Source organism: Caloenas nicobarica, chromosome Z (assembly GCF_036013445.1).
Source record: "Caloenas nicobarica isolate bCalNic1 chromosome Z, bCalNic1.hap1, whole genome shotgun sequence".
NCBI lineage: Eukaryota > Metazoa > Chordata > Aves > Columbiformes > Columbidae > Caloenas > Caloenas nicobarica.
Window position 1 is genome coordinate 73,418,907 of NC_088284.1, and position 22,385 is coordinate 73,441,291.

General features: G+C 41.4%; 1 protein-coding gene across 1 annotated transcript in view; it reads left to right on the forward strand.

The window, feature by feature from the left end:
- The window catches only part of SVEP1 (sushi, von Willebrand factor type A, EGF and pentraxin domain containing 1), a 131,474-nt gene that overhangs the window by 73,581 nt on the left and 35,508 nt on the right, over window positions 1-22,385 (forward strand). The window contains exons 24-36 of the mRNA XM_065655399.1: window positions 895-1,096; window positions 2,121-2,278; window positions 3,474-3,675; window positions 4,300-4,475; window positions 5,811-5,935; window positions 10,418-10,541; window positions 11,066-11,236; window positions 13,347-13,520; window positions 16,420-16,539; window positions 17,325-17,501; window positions 18,256-18,340; window positions 18,647-18,838; window positions 21,625-21,792. Coding sequence (XP_065511471.1) covers window positions 895-1,096; window positions 2,121-2,278; window positions 3,474-3,675; window positions 4,300-4,475; window positions 5,811-5,935; window positions 10,418-10,541; window positions 11,066-11,236; window positions 13,347-13,520; window positions 16,420-16,539; window positions 17,325-17,501; window positions 18,256-18,340; window positions 18,647-18,838; window positions 21,625-21,792 — 2,074 coding nt within the window. The remainder of the gene's footprint in view (window positions 1-894; window positions 1,097-2,120; window positions 2,279-3,473; window positions 3,676-4,299; window positions 4,476-5,810; window positions 5,936-10,417; window positions 10,542-11,065; window positions 11,237-13,346; window positions 13,521-16,419; window positions 16,540-17,324; window positions 17,502-18,255; window positions 18,341-18,646; window positions 18,839-21,624; window positions 21,793-22,385) is intronic.

A 22,385-nucleotide genomic window follows, 5' to 3' on the forward strand; every position in this document is an offset into this window, starting at 1 on the left:
TTTCTGTTTTAAGTCAGCCTTCACTCTTTCTGACCAAAAAGATGTCTTCCTACCCTGTCCAATGTATTTCAATCTCATTGCTATATATTACATGTAGTAGATTTTGATATAGATGTACTAGATTTCCTAGGTCCATGTAATTTCTGAGTCCCTGGAGTGTGAGTGTGGCTTCAGAAAAATTTACTAAGTGATTGGTCTTCTATTCCTAATTTTGCCATGAACTCACTGTGTGATGTTGAGGAAAGAATAAGGACATTCACATGGGTGCAAATTATTATTTTAAATTTTATTTTAAAAAGAAAAATATTGTAACAGTAGGCAAGATGGACTATATTAAAACTATTCCCCATCCCCATAGTCAGCTTTCTACTGCGTTCATAGATTTCTTTAACAACGAGGCATATCTGTTGATTATCATACTGCCAAAGAGCTCCACTATAAAATCACATGCAGTTGCCTCATTCTTCCGTGCTTGTAACGTAGAGCCTCTTTCACAGCAGAAATCCCAGAATTACGTGTTTCTGGCTTTCATGTTTCTCTTTAAAAGTTAAGATTCCAGCTAAATATCTTTTGTAGAAGCTTTTCATTAGTTGCTCAGAATAGTTTCTCAGGTGATTTCCTGATTCGGCCCAAATTAGTCACATAATGGGCAATATTTACATTCCCCACAGTTTACTGAGTGTTAATTTCTACAACTGCAAAGGTAGTTCCTGTTATTCTTCTATGACCACTTAACCTCAGTTAATGGAGTAAATCCCAAACCTGCATAGCTACCCTAGTGTTTGCTGTTTCCCAGAAGATGGGCAACAGTCCTTAAAAAACCGAAATGAGTTGGTAATCATCTTTCTTTGGTTAATTCAAAGTGGAGCTGTGACTCTGTTCTTTTCTTCTCAGGTGCTCACTGTGAAATGGAGGTCAATGAATGCCTTTCAAACCCGTGTCTTAATAGGGCTATTTGTGAAGATCGAGTTGGCGGTTTCTCCTGCAAGTGCCTCCCAGGTTTTACTGGTGTCTTGTGTGAAAGAAACATCGATGAGTGCCTCAGCAGACCCTGTAGGAATGGAGCGACGTGCAGAGATGGTATCAACGGCTTCAGGTGAAAAACAGATGATTGATGTAATACAATGTGGAAAGTCAGATATGTTGTGGTGCTTCAGCCTTCTTAGATTTCAGCAAGGCAATTGGCAGCCTGATCCAATATAAGTGGTCCCCTTATGCATACTAAAGGAGATTTTAAAAGGCAAGAAAATAGATCCTGATGTCCTTACTCTTAAAAAAATCCAAGGTAGACAGCAAAGAAAATATGCAAAGTTTGAAGTGTAAGCATGGCAGGACTGCATGGTTTTAATATTAATCTTCAAAAAGAAATCCACTTTCCCAAGCTTCCAAGGCTTGTCTTGTGTTCCACTAGAAGCATAGGTGATGACCAGTTAGCACCTGATAATATTACATTCCTATAGCCTGCAACACAGGCGTAGCTGTACATATTGAGAATATAGAGATTAAAATACAAACACCTATAAAATCTTCCAAATATTTATTTTTATGCTTTATGGTATCTGAACTCAGATCAGAACTTACAAATCCCAATAGCAGTGTCATATCCTCGATCACTGTAGACAGAGAGATGAACCAGCTGTTACTATCTGGGTTTAATAACTCACTCCTTCCCCAAAGCCCCAGAAGTTTGGTGCCTTTCGAACACTTTGGTTTTCCAAATACCAGGTTTTGGTGCCTTTCCACAGCCTCGGTTTTCCCTCAGTATACACATATATGCCTGAAATGTGAAGTGTCTGTTGTCTATAATTTTGTGGACTCTGGAAGGCATGCTTGATTCACAGGGATGCAATGATTACCTCTCCCAATTTGATAAGAAATGCAGACACTGTGTTTAAATATTGTATTGTCCCTATCAAGAAGAAATATTGTGCAGCTAATAGAATACAAGCTTACTTAAAGGAACAACCAAAATAAAACTCCATTAATTCTGTAGTGTCTCATCTGATTTTGTTTTTTTTTTCCAGTGTATGCCATTCCCATTTGTGGACCTGGCCTCATGGCCAGGATTCTTTGTCATTACAGCAGCCACCTTTGAAGTGTGCTTCTCTTTTCCTCCATAGGTGTCTATGTGTGACAGGGTACACAGGACTAAACTGTGAAGTGAACATCAATGAGTGTGGCTCCAGTCCCTGCTTAAACCAAGCCACCTGTGTGGATGCCTTGAACTCGTACGTTTGTAAATGTCCCCCTGGCTTTACAGGCAGCAGGTGTGAAACAGGTACACAGGACCAAGTGTCAGAAAAAGGTGGCTTGACTAAGTCTCTGGGCAAGATTTGCACTGTCTGGGCTGAGTTCATACGGCTTCCCTAGAAAGCAGCTATGGTGTTGGGACTCTCAGAGGCTGAGTGGAGCCTGTGTGACTGCAGTGTTAATAAGTGTAATTGCAGCCAAGTAATAGCATGTGTGCTATGGCATATTCATTTATCTTTTCTAAGGCTCAGTTCTATCTTTTTAATCCCTAGTAGTTCTATTGAGTTTGATTCTTATTTGTTCTGTGTATTTGAGCTAATTAGTTCTTTCTGCTTGTTGTATTTCATGTAGAGCTTTGCATTACATGGTTAGATATTAGTATGCAGTATCTCACCTTTAGAAGTCCTAAAGGCATCAAGTTCCGTGTGGGCAAAAGGGCATCAAGTTCCCTATGATCAGACTGAATGGGTCACATGTAGTGCAGCTTCCTGGATGATGCTGGAGTTAGGCCACACAACCACAAGGCTCAAATCCATTTGTCTTTTAGCCACTCCGTGAAAATTACAAAGTGTTACATCAGTAGCTGGTGAATCTTTAAACCGAAGCTGAAGAACCTCTGTTGATTTTACAGACAGCAGGGAACCTACAGGTCATGTAGACCTACCATCCTATGCTGGAGCTTTCAGGAGAGCTCCACTTGATACATTTACATGTAGTATCCTTGTAAAGCTTGTCACTCTGCACTGAGGAGCAGCACAGAAGTGCTATTCTATACAAGTGCAGTCTATTTCAGTAAGTCTAGAGCAGACAAAATCTTCTTGTTTTGGTTTGTTTGGTTTTTGGGGTTTTTTTTTTTTGAATTTCAACTTGTGAATAAAATGGAACCACCTGATCACACCTCTTTGGGTTGCTGGATGGCAGATGGATATGTGATTTCATTTGTAGAGGACTGAAAAGTAAGGTTCATGGTAATTGTTTGTTAGATAAACAGCTTCATTTCCAGTCATTTTTCTTCAAACCCTGTGCATTTTCTAGCCTTGGCAATCTCTGTATGCTGGCTGATGTTAGACTGCTATACATTCTTTCTATCTCTGATCAGTTTAAAGTGATTAATTTCTGCAGATTGATTGCATTTCATTTTGTTACATTTGCTTAGTTTCTATTTGATTCTTCTTCTGGGTTTTCAGGAATATAGCTCTGAAAAATCTTTGTCTTTGTTGCAGAACAGTCCTCTCGTTTCAATCTTGATTTTGAAGTCTCTGGTATCTATGGATATGTCATGCTTGATGGTGTTTTCCCATCTCTTGGTGACATCACCTGTACATTCTGGATGAAATCCACTGACACCACAAACTATGGGACTCCCATTTCTTATGCAGTGGAGAATGGAAGTGATAATGCATTTCTTCTGACTGATTACAATGGGTAAAGCATAGTTCCGCTTTTCTGTAGCTTACAGATGTCTTGAATTTATAAAGGAAGCATGGACCAGAAGTCTGAATATCAGCTTTGGAGTAGAAAAATCTACATCCAAACTCTGTAGCTGGGGTTGCCTCTTTGTTTTGTTTTTCTCCTTGCTTTGTTTCCTTCACTTTTTGCTAAATAGAAGAGTAATGGCAAGAAACCAGTGAAGTTTAGAAAGCAGGATGTTTTTGTCTGGACTACATTTACGTTATATTTAAATGATGCATTGAGAAAATGACTGGATAGAATGGAGCTCAGCACTCAGAGTCCTCGTAGTGTCACTCCAAAAACAGGGATAAACCCAAGGGGCAACTCTAAGAATCCACTATGCAGCTGTGACTTGAGTCTTCATGTTTTGGTGCAAAAGCACACTACTTATTTCACCATGCTTTGTGTATGGTAACTGTAACTTCCGAATTCTCCAAGACAGAGGTGTCTTCTGTGATGATCTTTCAACAGAGATTTCTTGTATGATGTAGACATGATTACCTCATTTAGCAAATAACATTTTTTTGAGTCATGTGGGACAGGCTGTGCTTTTAAAGTTACTGCATGCAACTGAGTATGCCTTCATCTTCCATGCAGCTGGGTTCTTTACATAAATGGGAAAGAGAGGATCACAGACTGCCCTTCAGTGAACGATGGCAACTGGCATCACATTGCGGTCACATGGACGTGCACGGATGGCGCATGGAAAGTATACATCGATGGAAAACTGTCTGATGGAGGCACTGGGCTCTCTGTTGGCTCAAAAATCCCTGGTATGCTTTATTTATATTACACCAGGTCTGTTGCCTTCATTCTGTTTTTATTGCAGAATTTGCTGTGCCTGCAAGGAAATGTTTATTTTGCTGGTTTTAGTATGTTTCCACATTTTCAACATTTATGCAAGGTTTGTGTTTGCTATTCTTGTTCATGAAGACAGTTCCCTCACTCACCCTCACTGAAGACAAAGTGCACATTTCTAGGGTTAACTAGTAGGTAACTTGTTTTGAGGATGACAGAGTTTAGTCCACAAAAAAGCCTGCGCTGAGCTGATTTTGCAATGGCTTTGTGAGAACAGGTTTCTCACACAACAAACTTAAGTTTAACTGGCATTTTCCTTACAAATGTATGCTCAGAGTTTATTGAATTAGCCTTCTTCTGTTACTTTCGGGCATCTTTTAAAAGTTTTGTTTGCATTTTTTCCTAACAAGGTGGGTTTTGCTGTTTCATTGTTTCCCGTGATCAGCAGTCTTGCCAGTAATATAAGAAGACATGAAAAGAATACCTTCATCATTGAAGAGCTGTAAAAGGCCTGATGTTAGATTGCTGCAAGGAGATTTGGTTTTGATAGTGTTTTCATACTGCCCCCATCCAAATTTACACAGACTTTCAAAAAACTATCCATATTTTAAAAAATTATAGTGAAGCATTTATTCTGTGTACCTTATGCTTGCCCTGTCTTTCCCAATTACATTGGAGTTATCTCCAGAGACAAGACCTAAGGAGGTGTGCAGTCTCCATTACTTTTTGCCCTTGTCCACACACTGTGTGACACACAAAATGCATGTCAACATCATCTGTGCTACTGGTCGAGGAGAGGAAATTTAACATGTATGGCATGTCAGAACAGTGACTGTCTAATCACCAATGTGCTTTTGAGGGTTTGGAGTCAAATTTGTTCAATCTGACTTTCTAAGTGTTTGTTTAAAGCAGGAAGTGCAAGCTGGCACTGTGAAATATGCCTGGCCTGCTCAAAACTGCATTTTGCATTGCTCTGTAGTATGCTTCAAATACTGAGCTAGAAGTGGTCTTTCAGAGCTAATACTATTCCTGAAGCAGCCAAGTAAAGTTTCTGCTCCGACTAGTATGAGTTTAGCATTAACGCGTATTTGAGAGTCACTTCCAAATTGTTACACTCACCTCAGTCTATTATAAGGCTTCCCAGATGTTTGCTGAGAGAATTTGTTGAAGGTGGCTGGTGTCCTGCATAATGAAATCTTACTAACATAGGGTAGCAAAAGTTTTGTTTTGCTTAGTTTTTAATCCTCCTGTGGGGATTCCTGCTGTAAGGCTTTGTTTCCTCTTCCTGTTCTAATTCTCTCTGTGTTTAGGTGGTGGTGCACTTGTACTGGGTCAAGAGCAAGATCAGAAAGGAGAAGGATTCAACCCAGCTGAATCTTTTGTCGGCTCCATCAGCCAGCTCAACATTTGGGATTATGTCCTGTCTCCACAGCAGGTAAGTCCTTGCTGCGGTGTCTGAGCACAGGACTCTGAGTGTAGGATGAGCATTTGAAAAGGCATTCAAAGTTAGCATAGTGGATAGACCCCTATTCCTACAGAAGTCAGTGGGAACCAGATGAAGCTCTGACTTAGGGAAATAAGCTTAGCGTAGTAAGAAGAGTAGCTTTAAGCAAAGCTAGATGTGGTAAAATCAACACTGAGTCACCTTCTATTTTGATTAAGCATTTCTACATTTCCTAGCTTTGAAAGAGAAATGAAGGCATACACAGAAGCTAGCAGTCCTGTTAGAAGAGGGAGAAAACCCAATGAAACAACCTCATGGTTTGCTTTACAGGCTACAGTTCCCTCATTGTGCTGTGTGAAGGCACTGGTAAAACTTCAGAGGGGAGGCATCAGAATTTATGTCACTGCATTAAACACTATGAAAAATCTGAGCTATATAGTCCCAGGAAAAGTCTGAATGAACAGCATAACCTAATGTTAGGCTACTTTTATTCAGATACCAAAAATAAAGGTTTGGCACTAAACTTCCACAGAGTTAAAAAATCAGTGTAGATCAAAAGATGTCTCCAAGGACAGTGAAGACAAGCTTCAGTGCTCAGTTATCCTCAGGGTGAAATTTTTTTCTTTATATCTAATTGGGACCTCTCACTTCTGCTTATGACTACTGTTTCTGTGCCCCACCATGCACTGCTGTGAACAGCCTGACTCTATATACTGGATTACCTCCCCATTGATACCAGGGGCTGCTGTTAGGTGTCCCCAAAACTGTCTCTGCTCCAGGCTGAACCAGCCTTGGTCCCACAGCCTCTTCTCACAGGGGAACTGTTCCTGCCCATCATCTTTTTTATGCTCTCCAGCTTCTCAATGTTTTTATTGTACTGGGGAGCCCAAAATGGAACGCAATACTCCAGATGTGGTGTAGTAAGTGCTGAGAAGAGGGAATAATTCCTTCCTTGGTTTTCTGGTTGTGACTCTGTTCACACCACCAAGGATGCTGTTGATCCTCATTATTGCCAGGGTACACAGGTGGCTGATACTCCGGCTCACTGCCCGCCAGTGCCCCTAGGTTCTTTTTGACAGAGCTGCTCCCTCTCCAGGCTTTCCCCAGCCTGTATCATTCTGAGGTTTTTTCCTTCCTCTTTGCTCTTGTTGAATTTCATTAGGTCTCTGTTGGCCCATTCCTCCAGCCTGTCGAGGTCCCTAGGGATGCAGCTCTGTCCTTGAGCATACTGATTGGGCCTCCCAGTTTGATATTATGTGCAAACCTGATGACAGTATCCTCCATCAGCACTTCCTAGTCATTAGCATTTCGATCCTGAAGGTCAGAAATGGTGAAACTGTTGGTAACACTTGAACAGCAAGGACTAATGTTCAAAGTTAGGTGCACTTCTTGGGGGAAGGGTCTATGGATTAAAAGGTTTTGCTCTTCTGGGTTTTTTTTAAAGGTTTTACCACTATTTGGTGGGTTTTTGCTGTTTGTTATCCATGATCCAAATAAGAACTAATAAAATGAACAGAAAATAAAAGTAAAAGAATCATTGCTTCCAGCATCCAAATGTCTCCTCTACTTCTTTCTCCTTTTCTTTGCTGCTTTGGCTTTCTGCTAGGTTCAGAACTGCCCAGCAATCTGCTACTGTTCTTGGCTTTCAGAGTCGTCAGTTCTTGCATTGCCAAGTTAAGTCTTCAGGTTTTTGTTCACTAGCAGTTTTGAAGCAGATAAGTATACATGTGATTTTACAGGACACACTGGTGAAGAGGTTAAGTGCAATTTTCTGTGTCTTTCTCAGTAGTTGCCTGTCTTTAATGAGAGGCTTGATTAAATTCCCCTCTGCTTCAAATACAATACAGTTAGGATAAGGAAAAAAATCCTGCCCTTTGTTTGTGGTATCCATATTACTCAACTGAAAAGACAGATGTGAGACCAGACAGGGAGCTGAGCCAAGTAAGCTTCCTAAAAAATTTTAACCTCATTCATTTCAGAGCTTGGAATAGTAAATCACTATTACTATCTGTTATTATCAGTTTTGTACTGGCAAGCTGGAACTGTTCAGTAAGTCTTACTTTCCTATTCTCAGCCATAAAGGAAAGCATGATCACAGAATGTGTTGCCCAATGAATTACATACAGGCGAAGTCCACTCTTTAAGATTTTTCTTTGTGTGATTTAGTTACCTACTTGCACATTAATTTTCTATAGGTAAACCAACAGTCTGGTTGTTTTGTTGCTGGTAGACGGCAGTAAAAATTTGAGGTTTTTATATGGGACTGTGAGGTCCTTTCTGGCTCTCCATTCTCCATCATATGGCTTGGAAGGGCTGATTCCCAAACCTGCCTTTCACACAGTGGAAAATTTTCCCTGTAGATTCCTTGCAATTTGTTTGCAGCCATTGGCCTAAGCAGTTTCCATCAGCGCCTACTGTTGAAGTGAGATCTTTGAAATGGCCTCAGAATAAATGGAGCAGTTTGCTCTCTTCTCCAGCTAAGCTGACTCTAGAAGAGTCTGATCCACCTCACTGGATTTCATGGTAGGGAGAATGTGAGAGTAATTCAGTCTGAGCTTCATGGTGTGCCTTCCTTTCTCACAGACAGTATAGAACAATATTTTTGGTAGTTGATTTCATCCACTGGAGACTTGACGGAAGCCAGTCACCCTTTTGAGAAAGGCAGTTTCCCAACTGTTCATCATGAACTTGCCAGACCTGTGCTTTCTAACCAGCCAGCTGTGACCTGAGGCTGTGCTGCATGTATTGTATGGGTAGGCTGGCTGTGCTAAGATGCACACAGCCACTGTGATGCGCATCTTTGCTCTTCTTAATTCATTTTTTCACTCTGCTGAAGGAAACATTAATTCCTCTCTGCCAGGGAATTGCTGGAATGACTCTCTGACAGAGAAGAAACGAAGTAGGAAGTAGTCTCAGTAGCCTAATTACTCACATGTTCTCTTAATTGAATAACCATCTTTTCTCTATAGGCCACCTTCCTCTCTGTTATCTTAAAAGAAAAGGAAATCCTTAATTATCCTTTACTGCTCATTTATCCTCCTCAGGGTACATATAGTTTTTTTAGCAGTTCCATGGCTGAGATATGATTGCATCTGCCCTGACAGGGAGAAACGTAATGGGGAGTACTGTGCCAATAATACATCATAGTCCCAGTCACCTTCTGGGACTGTGTTTCATTTATATTCCTGGAGTTGTAGTGAACAAAGGCAATGCAGAGTGAACCCAAAGCCCAAGTCTTTCATTAGAAGTTTTAAAACACCTTCATGTAGCAGAAATCTCCCTGAGCATCCAATGGAACTGGACATCCTTCTTTTTTTTCATAAATGTTAGGGCAGAGACATCTGAGCTCCCTGCAGGGGATCACTATGGAATGTTTTGTGACATCCCATCATTAAGGGTCTGTCTGCATATTCTCACTGTTGCATATAATTTACACTGGTGTCTGAATAGCTTAGAGCGCTGCACCATCTGGGTTTGTAGTCCCCAAGTTGCTTCTGTTGGTGGCCAGATAGAAATGTAATAATGTTACTATGTTTAATAGATATTCAGAGTCACAGTGAAGAAGTAGAGATATTTTTACCATATTGAAATAATTGTTTTTACATTAAAAGGCCATACTGAAACCACTTAAGGATTTCCATTGGCATTTCAGTTTCTTGTAGTGAGAATGCAAAAGAAACCCCTAGTGCCACCACTGAAGGAGTTATGTTTTAAATGGAAAACTTTTACTTCGAAGATATTTGACCAGATCTGCTTTCAAGAAATTAATCTGCTGTTGGTCTAACAGTGTGATCCTTCCTTTCTCCTATCCTTAATTTGCCTGTATAATTCCTGTTTCAGTACATGTTTAGTTATGGCCCTATCCTGCTTTGGTTGAAATCAGTGCCAATACTGCTCTTAGTATTGGTGTGGGTAGGCCTTTCCTGCAGTGTTTTGAAGAGCAGAGTGTGTTGAATTCACAAAACTCTTGTCCTGGAAACAACAAACTGCTTTATTAAGCTGCTCCTTTTCGTGTTTCTGTTCCTTAAACATGGTGCGGTGCTAGCAGGGTTTGTAGAATGCAGATCTTCAGCAGCAAATTCCTTTTGGCTGCTATTTGACATTTTTTCTGCAAATATATCAAGTTTTCTCTTCAGGTTGCATTCTCATATCTGCCTTTTTCTGTGACATATATACATTTTTCTTTCACACTAACAAACACAATTGTGTTTCAATAACTATGTTTTATGCTTTGCTTGTATGAAAAGTATTCCTTCAGGTATTGCCTCAGTACATGCCTGTCCACAGCTAGCTGCCTTATAAATACAGAATAGCAAATAGTTCAGCCTGAAGCCTCTTGTGCTAGAAAGGATGAACATCACTTATTCAATGGTTTGTTCTAGTGTTGCATGCAGATGTGGAAGGAATATTTTTTTACATTCTTTTCCTACATGGTCCTTAAATAGTACCTAATCAACTGTTTTAAATCCATAGGTAAAATCTCTGGCTACATCCTGTCCAGAAGAACTCCAAAAAGGAAATGTACTAGCCTGGCCAGATTTCCTGCCAGGAGTTGTTGGAAGAGTGAAGATAGATTACAAGAGTATATTTTGTGCTGGTTAGAACTTTATTTCCTAGAACCCTTTTGTTCTGAACAATATTACAAGACTCTTTTATGAGGTCAAATATGCTAGCTTGCAGCCTTTGCCCTACTAACCTTGAGTAAATTATTTTGATAATTTGACAGTTAGAACATTCAGTCCTTCATTCCTTGAATTCCAGAGTTTTGTAACGAGAGTTCATTGGAATCCCTGACAGAGATTTATTGCTTCCTGAATTGAGATGGGGAAAGAGTGAAGATGTCGTTGGGTCAGAAAGAAGTTTTTCTTGTCTTGTATTCTAAAAATAATTTGATAGTGTTTACCTACTGCCTGCTCACCTCTTTTCCTACAGATTCCTTTTCTGATTTTATGTGTTGATGATTCTCAAAACCCTTTGAACCCGAGCAGGATGTAGCATACTAAACACTTGCTAAAGCTTTCTCCCAGATAAACTGATGCAGGATCAAACAATCAGATAACAAAGTTATTCATTTCAGCATGTAGCTGTATCTCTTACTGTATGCATATATTTTGTCCACAGACTGTCCATCTTTGCAAGGATCCGTACCTCATCTGCGAGCCTCTTCTGCTGATTTAAAGCCAGGGTCAAAAGTGAGCCTTTCCTGTGACCCAGGCTTCCAGATAGTGGGAAACTCTGTTCAGCACTGCCTTAACCTGGGACAGTGGACACGGCCTTTTCCCCGCTGTGAAAGTAAGTTGTCTCAGTGGGCTGGCAGGATTAGGAAACCCTAGCTTTTATTTGGACCCTATCACTATTCATGGCCTGTTTATCCCTGCAGCTGTGAGGCACTTGAATCCATCCATGTTACAGCATGTACATATAAGCTTAAAACTAAACTCAGGTTTTGCTAAGCAGGAACTAGACTGCGATTGGATTCTGCCACCTTTTTTAGTCAGTTTCTAATGTGCGTGGCAGAAATGAGTCTATTTGGATGGGCAATCTGATACTCCATACTCTCCTCCCCAGTAGCATTGAAAGTGTGGAAGATGCACAGGAAATGCTGGGCTATGTCTGTAATTTTTTACGTCACTGAGAACTTCTGGTTTGAAATTAAAAGCCTCAGCATTAGTATGTTATGCAGGTTTGGGTTTTTTTTTAAAGGCAGCAGGTATTTCTGTCAGGACTTAGAAGTGCTCCAAGACTTACAGGATTTTTTCTAAGAAAGTGTGCTGTACGCATTCAGATTTCTAAGGTTCTTTGATTCCTGCTTTCCTGTTCCTGCCTTCTCCTTTCCTTTGGTTGTCCTGTGCTGTGATTTCACATGTGACTGCAGTTACATGTGTTGGAGCTGTCTATGTATTTCATTTCAGCAGAATAGTAAATAGCTCCAGAAGTAGGTATTGCATTATCCCAAAATTGATCGGTAGTCTGGGGGAAAATCATCAAATTTGTTAAGAATACCTTAAAAATAGTTTGATCTAGATTTGATGTGATTTTTGAGTCTTCCTCTTTATTCAGTTGTTCATAGCACAAATCCAGGATCTATCTCCTCTTCTGCCTAAAGAATAGCATGCTTGTGAGGATTTACTCTAAAGCAAGTCTTGCTGGGCAGAGCATAAGTTCCCTGGTAGAGAAAGCTTCATTCTTTCTTGATGTGTTATCAGTGACAAGCCAGAAGAATCCTGTTAGTGCTGTCATCTGATTTCTCTCTGTTGGGCCAGGCAGTTTTAGCTGTTGAGCACAGAGCTCAGACAGAACAGGGTTGACCTGCCACCAGCATACTGAGTGAATGAGGGCCAGACTTACCCACTGGCCTTTCTCAGCCTGTTTCACAAGTACCTAGTGGATGAAAGTGGATTGAAGATAGCTATTTCCTGCATTAATAACTACAAGGTTGTTAGTGGAAGGTGTGGTGAAGAAAGGTTCTTCTGCTGACTGAATCAGGCTCATTTATAATCACTGCCTTCACCCACCAGGATCCCTTTCCTCTTCCAGCTACCAAAGACTCCCAAAACCACAGTTCCACATCCCCTGGCAGCCTGTCTTTGTTACACGCTCTTCAGTTCTGTCCCTCTACAACAAGTATCTGGCTTCTATTACCACAGGCTCTAAACGCTTCACACTGTCTTACTGTGTGATCCTTGCACGTGGCTGGGAAGCAAGGAGTTGCTACAATCCACATAGTTAGAAAGACGAGCTGTGTAGCTGTTGGAATAAGTTTGTGTCATATTGATTGAAGCGAAGATGCACAGAAGGAGCTCTGCTAGAATAAATAGCAACCTACAGCAGGCAGATAGAGTGATACCTTCTGCTGGAATCAGAGGGGATTATTTACTGTATTCAAAGTGATGTCCAAGGTATGTGAGGTCAGTTCCAACCTCTCCATCGTTCATGCCCTCCATAGTCTCAGACCAGTACTGTAACCTCTTAGCAGTAATCTGTTAGCTAGTTTTGCAATGTTCAAACACAGTAATATGGAGTTTGTTTTTCAGTGAAGGGAAATAACAGGAACCTCCATGGAGGCAAAGTTACTTTTCCTTTTTCCTTAAAAATCACCAAGGATCACGGATTATCAGGGGAAGTGTCCTGTGACTGAAAAGCACCTGCTCAGATCTTAGTCACAGAGGTCTCCAGGAACTGGAGAGTCCTGCTTAATCTCTGGTTGACAAGTGCCCACAAAACAAGATGCTCCTCCAAACCTGTAATCAATTAGCCACCTCAGAAAAGGTCTGGGCCCTCTTGCAGACAGGATTCCATGGTTGCAGAGAAAAAGTCTCTGATGACAGCTCTTGTAGAATCTCTGAAGTTGATCTGTGTCTGCTCTTCTAACATCTGTGCCCTCTCTTCATTCATGTTGCAGGAATCAGCTGTGGAGTACCTCCACCTTTAGAAAATGGATTTTATTCAGCTGAGGACTTTTTCGCTGGCAGTACTGTTACCTATCACTGCAACAACGGCTACTATTTGCTGGGTGACTCCAGGATGTTGTGTCTGGACAATGGGAGCTGGAACAGCATTTCACCATCTTGCCTTGGTGAGATGTGCCATACATGTGGCTGCATGGTCTGGTGACCTTGCACTTCTCCTGTGCCCTTGAGTTTGGGTGGAATTTCATTCTGAAATTGTGAAGGCTGACCAGAGTCTCAGAAATCACACTCAAAAATATTCACCTTTCCAGAATACCATGCTCAGCATTATGTGAAACCAAAACTATATTCTGGCACCTTTCTCTGTCAGTCCTCTAGTATGCCCCACAGTTAATAAGTCTGCATTGCACTCCCAGCCTCTCTCAATCCAGGCTCATTTAGCCCTGGAGACCTTGCATTCTCTGCTTCTAACCTGTGCATGTCCCTGTGCTTCAGCACACTGTTAGTGTCCCATACTCTCTGACTGGGTTCTTTTAGATGTTCCTTGTGTGGAACTTGTAATGCTTAATATTAATACCAAATTTACTTATTTGAAGATAGTTGATGCTGCACAGGATTTCTGATTTAGCAGAGTGATACAAGGTATACTGACTAGCACAAAACAAATAAATGAGAGCTACACTTAGCAAAATACAGCAATTGCAATACATAATTCAATCACAATACCAATACCAGTCTTTAGAATATGCTCACTGTCATGAAACCGAGCATCACCAGTAGCTGGGAATGAATATGTGGGTTGAAACCTCAAGCCCATTGCTAATTTTCTGGTTTTCATACTCTATGTTGGCCTGAGCCATGCGTTCAGTTCCACCTCCATACCAGTGTGGCTACCTCAGAGAGACATTTACACCACCAGCTGATCCACTCAATTGTTGATAGCCATTTACCTAAAACAGAGGCCACTTTCCTGTCCCCTTGCATTGAGTCATGTTCTTTGTAACAGCAGTGGTCGGTCACACACTGCATTATTCCTGAGCTTCACCTTTGCCACTCTCCTCTGAGCCTTCTTCCATTGTGTGGGCTTATTGGTCAGTCACACACACCTGTCAGCAAGCAGCTGCAGCATTGGGAGGGCTGAGAGTTCACTTGCGGACACAGGTCACAAAGTTGTCACACCATAACTTGCTTTCTGGTCAGCTGGACGTGGTGTACCAGATGCAGCTGCAGGAGCTGAAAGGTGAGACAGACCACCATAGTACTGTATACAGAGGACGGGGTGTGACAGTTCTTGTAGGGCCATGCCTCCAACAGATCCCTGCTGGAATCCACTAGCTAGTTGTAGCTGTCATAGTCACGCCTAACATGGGAGCTGCAGGGTAACAATCTGGCAAGATTTGTGTTTGATTTGACTCTTAATTTTATGCAGGTATAGCATGTAATTTTTTCAGTCAAGATGAGCAAAACAAAAGCCGAAAGTCTTTTAGTTTTATGAAAATTCACTTTAGAGTAGGATCCATCTGGTTTCATCCTGTCTACATCCTGTCTCCAAACAGATCACCCAGTCTGTTGTTCCTCTCTTTGCTTTTCTCCTTTGCACTTTATACCAAGGCTTAAATAAGAGCAGGCTCAGAGCAGGTGCTGCAAGGCTGTCCAAATATTTGAACGTCTGTGCAGCAGGAAGCATGATCTTGAGAAGGAGAAGCCCTGAGCCCCACCTTCCAGGTTGCCTTGTCTCTCATAAAGCAGAGTAGACTAAGGGGAAAACAAGAGTGGCTTTGGCACACTGACCCACCCTTTACCTTTCTGATTCATGCTCCAGGCAGGTGCTAACAAAGCCTGGTACGCCTATGCCCTGGGGCATTCCTTTTGCTCTGTTGTGGATCTGATTCATACTGTCCTTCCACTCTTCCTTGCCTTACCAGACATTACAGGAGGAGCAGTCATTCCAGTTCTGCTGTGGTAACACTTTGCATTCTCCTGATGCTTGTGTAACTTACAACTGTTTTGATTTTAATGTGCAGTATTTATCCTACACCTCAGAAAGAAACTCATTTTATTTTCAGAACATTGTTGGGTTCTTTTAATGGTGGTCAGCAATAAACAATACAGAAATTCAGTAAATTTTCTTGCTTTTTAACCATGTTGGGTTTTTGCCTGGAAACAGGCAAAGAACTCCAGCCCCTAGTTCAACAGCTGTCCTGTAGCAGGGCTATTAAATGAAGAACTGTTCTATCTATTACATTCTTGTTTATATAAGGAATAATCACTGATGCCAGCATTTTTCATTTAGATACTTTGGAAATGACCCTTTGCAATTTATGACTCATTTTTTATATACAAAGAACACTTCTGTACCATCAAGATTTGAAAGCTGATATGAAATATTCTGGAGTGAGGGAATTTTTTGCTGTACAGTACCAAGCCACATGGAACATAAATCATCAATTGGCACTTCTAGGCACTACTATAGTATAGTAGTTATTTATTAATAGTAGTTAATTATAATAACTAATATATTTTTAACTGATTTTAATTTTTCTGGTAACTGCAGGCACTTTTCATTCCTAGTCTAATGTAATTCTCTTCAGCAAAGATGGGGCTCTAATCATATTTTATGTTCAGACTGTTTCCCTTCTTGGCTGAGTTTTCCTTTCTTGTAGGTGGGAAGTTCAAGATAAAGGATTTCCCAAGCAAGTGTTTAATGCAGAAGTGCTCCTTCGTAGTGTCTGTCCATACTAGTGGTAACAGCACGAGTTACGATGTCTGTTCTTTTACTATTTGGAAGCTAGATACTTTTTGTGGAAGTGTTGACTGAAGGTTAATAGGATTTGTCTCTGGTTTTCTCATGTTTCACTATATTGTGTAGTAAATTATAGAGAAAGCATAAATATTAATTTAAATACAAAATATTTTTACTAGTGCATCAGAAAATGTATTGAAGAGTGATTTTTAATTATACAATTCAAGTGATTCTTCTTGACAGTTAGTGGGGCAGAAATTTAAAACAGATGCTTAATACAAATACCACCCTAGAGACATTTTTTTTGTGTTTCTTCTTTGTAGATGTTGATGAATGTGCGGTTGGATCAGACTGCGATGAGCATGCATCTTGTCTTAACACAAACGGATCGTATGTTTGCACTTGCATCCCTCCTTACACAGGAGATGGTAAAAAATGTGCAGGTATGGGAAAGAAAAACATTCCGGTAGCCTTTCCAAGGTTCTCTGTAGCCCAGTATCTTGCTTCCTGCTGTGGAAGACAGTTGCCAGTAATTGATATCCACACAGGGACAGGGCAGGCATGCTCTCATCTCCAGGTCACTTTGGCCTGAATGGGGCAGTGATGAAGTGTCTCATGTTGTTTCCTGAGAACACGCCTCTCCCTGTGGAGACAACTGTCAGTGGGATTCTGCTTCGAGACCTACACACATGGACAATCCTCTTGCACATGGAGCACATGTGCTGAAGTCCTGGGAAGGGTGCATGCCACAGTCTGTCACTTCTCAGAGCAGAGCTGTGCAGTGAAGAAATATTTAAATACAGGCATCTGAGTAGGGCTTGAGCTGCATGTGGAAATACAAAGCAAGGTAACTTTGCATGAAGATGACTAGACTGTGGCACAGGTTGGGATAAAAGGTAGCTAAGCTGATTTCATGTTCAGGGCTGGACGTGCTGCAATGGGCTTTCCCTCACCGAGGGAAAAATGAGAGATCTATTTGTTTCTGACAATGAGTGCAAACTCAGTTACAGAGAGCTCTTTCATCTCAAGATTAGTTTACTTGCATGAGTCTTCAGTGCCTGTCACATACAGTACACAGAAAAGTTGGTAAGGCTGTAAACTGCTTATGAGTGTTTTCTACATGCTCTGCCTTCCTACTTTGAGAAAATTCCCAAGGATATCTCCTGCAATTTGTTTATAAAACCTGGTACTTAGTTATGTTATTGATAGTTTCTCTCTTCCTCCTCAGAACCAGTGACATGCCATAATCCAGGAAGTCCAGAGCACGGTCATTTATATGGGAACACTTACAGTGTTGGCAGTGAAGTGACATTTTCCTGTGAAGAAGGGTTTCAGCTGACAGGAATGACTAAACTTACATGCATGGAGTCTGGAGAGTGGAGCCACCCCATACCATATTGTGAAGGTGTAGTTCATGGGGAGGATGCGTATTGTGATATGTGTTTTTAGAGAGAAGGAAGGGGGAAGGTCATATTGCACAGCCTCTGAAGACCACAGCAGCTAACAAAACCCTGTTCTAGCAGACCTGGGTCTCAATGTTGAAGTCTCTATTGTCTCACAAGACTTAACCATCAGTTGAAGGTTTTCCAACAGTTGTCATAGTCATAGTGGTACTGGCTTACACAGATTCTCTGAAGTGTCAAAGTCATATACTCATTTTAACACAAGCATTAAAAGTGTGATTCGACTCCACCTAGCCTCCTGTTTTCAAGGAACTTGTGGGAACTTAATGTCTGTGTTTCATTGGATAAGCAGCAACCAGAGAGGACAGGCTGGTGCACATACAAATACATGATATAATTGCAGAAATAGTTTATTTAGAAAACCAGAGCTAATGAGGTGAGGCAAAAGGGTAAAATGAAAGAGTAACTAAGACAATGTCAAAAAACAATTACTTTTTCCATAGGGAGGGGTGAATATGGAGTCCTCTTGACAGTCAAGCATGTGGTGTGTAGAACAGTTCCAGCTATTTATTTCTAGTTAGTCCAATTTCTCAGTATGGTGAAGTCAAATAAAAAGCCCTAAATGTCAAGAAGCCAGTGTTAGCTAGGGCTTTACTCCTCTTCAAACCTATTTAGAGAAAGCAAAGCAAGTCATGATTTTCCATTCTTTATTATTTGTGTTGTATCAACCTCTCTTGTGATCCTGTCTTTTTGAAGCTGTATCCTGTGGTGGGCCAGTTATTCCAGAGAACAGTGCCATTTTGGGCTCAAATTTTACATACCAAAACAAGGTGGTGTACAGGTAGGAATTCAGTATGTTCAAAGTGCTATATTAATAATTGATTGAGAATCTGGCAACAAATGAGAGTATGGCTGAATTGAGAGAGTGGTTGAAATGAAACAAGCAAGATGGGATTACAGTAATGGAAAGACATTTGGTTATAGCTGTGGCTATTCAATAGAAGAGCTGAATGTTTATGCCATTACTGCCTCTCTATGCCCTGCAGAGACATTGTATCAGGTGTGGATGAAGAGAGAAAAGGGATGCCTGATTATGTTGTGCATAAAAGGCTCTGTGTTTGATAGCACTTCTTTTCTTCTAACTTAGATGCAATGATGGATACAACTTAGTGGGTGAAAAGGAAATTCTGTGCCTTGCTAATGGCATTTGGAATCACCCTCCTCCCTCCTGTGAAATTGTGACATGTCCTAGCCCACAGGATATCAGCAATGGAAAATACACACTCACTGGCACAACCTACCTTTCCTCTATATCATACACCTGTAACAATGGATACAGGTAAATGCAAGAACATTCCTGAGTCAATTGCAAGTGGCATGCTTGCTAGAAGTTGTACCTTATCTCTGAAAGAGACAAAGCTGGGGTCGTTGCTCAGAAAGATAAAATAGTCAAATAGAATTTTTAAAGAATTCTTTATATCTTGAAGATACTTTATGTATTTCATCCTAAAGATGAAAGTCATTCAGGATTTTATATATGTATATAAATATATATGCAGTGCTTTCATTTTACCATCAAGCTAAAGAACATATTTTCAATATTCAGAAAAATAGTTGTCATTATTTTTGAAAGTTCTCATTTGTCTTTAAAGATTATCATACCTTTACAGCTTCAGTGCATACCCAATATTATTTTTGCTATTGTTTTACAATGGCTTTGGTGCAGAGGCTTTACAGTGGCTTTCCCTGCAGAGGGGTCTAGACAAATTGGAGAACTGGGCAATCACCAGCTGTATGAATTTTGACAAGGGCAAGTGCCAGATTTTGCACCTGGGACACAGCAGCCCTGGCTGTACATACAGACTGGGGGACGAAATGGTGGAGAGCAGCTCCATGGAGAGGGATCTGGGGGTTCTGGTTGAGGGCAAGTTGAACATGAGCCAACAGTGTCCCTGGCAGCCAAGAGGGACCGGTGTCCTGGGTGCACCCAGCACAGCATGGCCAGCCGGGCAGGGAGGGGATTATCCTACTCTGCTCTGCACTGGAGCGGCCTCACCTGGAGCACTGTGTGCAGGGCTGGGGACACAGGATAAAAAGGGTATAAAGCTGCTGGAGAGTGTCCAGAACAGGCTATGAAGCTGGTGAAGAGTCTAGAGCAGAAGCCATATGAGGAGCAGCTAAAGTCACTTGGTTTATTCATCCTGAAGGAGACTGAGGGGAGACCTCATCATGGTCTGCAGCTTCCTCACAAGGCGACCAATGACAGAACCCGAGGGAATGGCGGGAAGATGTGCCATGGAAGGTTCAGGTTGGAGATTAGGAAAAGGTTCTTCACCCAGAGGGTGCTGGAGCGCTGGAACAGGCTCCCCAGGGAGATGTCACGGCCTCAAGCATGACCGTGTTCAAGAAGAGACTGGACAATGTCCTCAGACACACGGTGTGAACTGTGGGGTTGTCCTGTGCAGGGACAGGAGTTGGACTCAATGATCCTTGTGGGTCCCTTCCAATTCAGGACGTTCTATGATTCTATTATATGATTCTGTGATGAAAGAACCTTCTGGAAGTTAAGAATTTGCTGCTTGAACTCTTTGTAGTCGTTATTTATTCTAGGCTTTTATTCTGTTTTACGTTTGTAAGCAGTTATATTTGAAACACTTTTTTAATATGCTGCAATTACAAATTAAAACAGTAATTCTGTATTCAAGGATGTGGCTTTAAGTGCAAGATTGTGCCTTTCCTGATATCTGCTCATACCTCTAGCAGGTTTACTCTGCAGTAAAGCAGGTCTCAATATGGATCTGAGTTTTTTCTGTATTTTTGTGCTGCGAGCATTCCCTTGTCCAGATGCAGGCAGGTAGGTGAGGTGTGCTCATTTGGTGAATGTTCTAATCATGTTAATACAAATGGATACCTCAGCTGCAGTCCAGTGTAATGTTAAGTCACAGATCCACAGTGTGGGCTTCTCTGTACCCCACTAAACCAGGCAGTGTTTTTACCAGTGTCAGTGAATTTTTTTGCCATGAACTTAGGAGGTATAGGCAGCAAATACCACATCATTTGTGACTCTTTCCCTTTACCTGCATAGCCTGGTGAGAGAGTCACCACCCCAGGGCAACCTCTCCCAAACAGTGTCCTTCTTATGCATTATTTCTGGACCCAATTGTGGACCCTGCCCCTTTCTTCAAGCACCTCTTAATGTGCTTTTTGTGTTAAAATGTATTCCCACAGGTAGGCAGAGCCCCTTGCCCTGACAAGGGCCTGTGCCATATCCATAAGGGCTTTAGAAGTCAGTGTTGTTCTCTTCCATTAACCCTGAGCTCGTTTCAGTCAACTAAACATGGGGGTATAATACTATCTGAGACTCAATCACAGGAAATCAGACACAACTGTTTAGGGCTCTCAGATATGACATGGGACCTACTGGGAATCCATAGCCAGCTGACACAGGAGCTGGAGGCTAGCAGGTTCACCCAGGGCATCTCAGGGTGGTGTTGAATACCTCTATTAGACAACGTAATAAAACCTTTTGTGCCAGTGCATTGCTGTTTCCTCAGCTAAGGAAACCAAAAAATACCATCAAATGTATGTGGCTCATAGCTCAGGCAAAAATCTTTACCTCATGAAGGAACTGAATGCCTTTTTGTAAACAAACCTGAACTGGATCATTTCCTTCAGTTTTCTGAGTGAAGATAGTGTTTAAGTCCTTGGGTAAATCACATCTCAGACAGAGGCCTAGTTGCAAGTCTCAAGATTGGCATGGTGTTGATGGCATACAAGTAAATATTTAAGCTTAAGTAAGTATTTTAGCACCCTGTGACTTTCTTTTGTGGCTCAAAGATGGGCAAAGCTACAGCAGAATTTGTGTGTGTTTGCACAGTGCACTGAGGGCCTACATGAATTCTACCAGCTGTCTCTTCAAAATAATCTGAAGGCCAGCTTTTTTGACAGCATCAGCAGTGCTTTTTCATGAACAGAGCATGAGATTCTGGCCTCTGCTGAAGCCAGTGAGAGACTCCCTCTGGTTTTACTGGGGCTAGGAAGTCAGTGAGAAGCAAAGCACCTCTTTCCTCTCTGTTTCTCAGCTGGACTGAAATGGCAGCCTTAACTATGATCTTTGTGTCTCAGCCTTCAGGGACCTTCTATACTTGTCTGTGCATCTTCAGGGAACTGGAACAGCACGCCTCCAGCTTGCAATATTGTCTCTTGTGGATCCCCTCCTGCCCTCAAAGATGCGGTCATCAATGGAAATAACTTCACTTTTGGAAGCACGGTCTCTTACACGTGTAAGGAAGGGTATGTAGATCAGCACTACTGGACTAATAGGACAAGTAAAACTGGTACTGCTTCACAAGTCTTTTATAACTGCACACTGATTCATTTTTGCTGCTTCTGTCTTAAGTCTCTGGAAATGTGATGGAGAGTTTTTTGTGGGCTGTCAAGTTAGTATGGGACATGCATTCATTCATTAAAGTAGTTTCACAGCAGCTGAATACACTCTGGAAGAGGAGTATGGAGAAGTGTCATGGGGAATGTTAGACCAATTCAATAGGAAGCCCTCTCCCTTGGAGTTACTACAGAGCTAGTACTTCTGTGGTAAACTCAAGGTCCTGATCGTAAAGAATTCCCTGTGTCACTTCAGGCTATAAGAAAGCTGTTTGATGTTATTTGAGAACTGTCTGCTCTGGCATTCTAAATTCTGCCTCCTTAAAACTCTGACTCCTCGTTTACTGAGGTGCATTATTTTTCTTTGGTTTCTGTCTACTCTTGGTAGTAACCTTTTCAGACTGTACTTCATTAAGATGAGGCTCCATTTTGATGATGTTGAGCATGAATGTAATGCTGGACTCTGATCCTGCAAGAACCTTTGCACATGCTTATCTTTACAG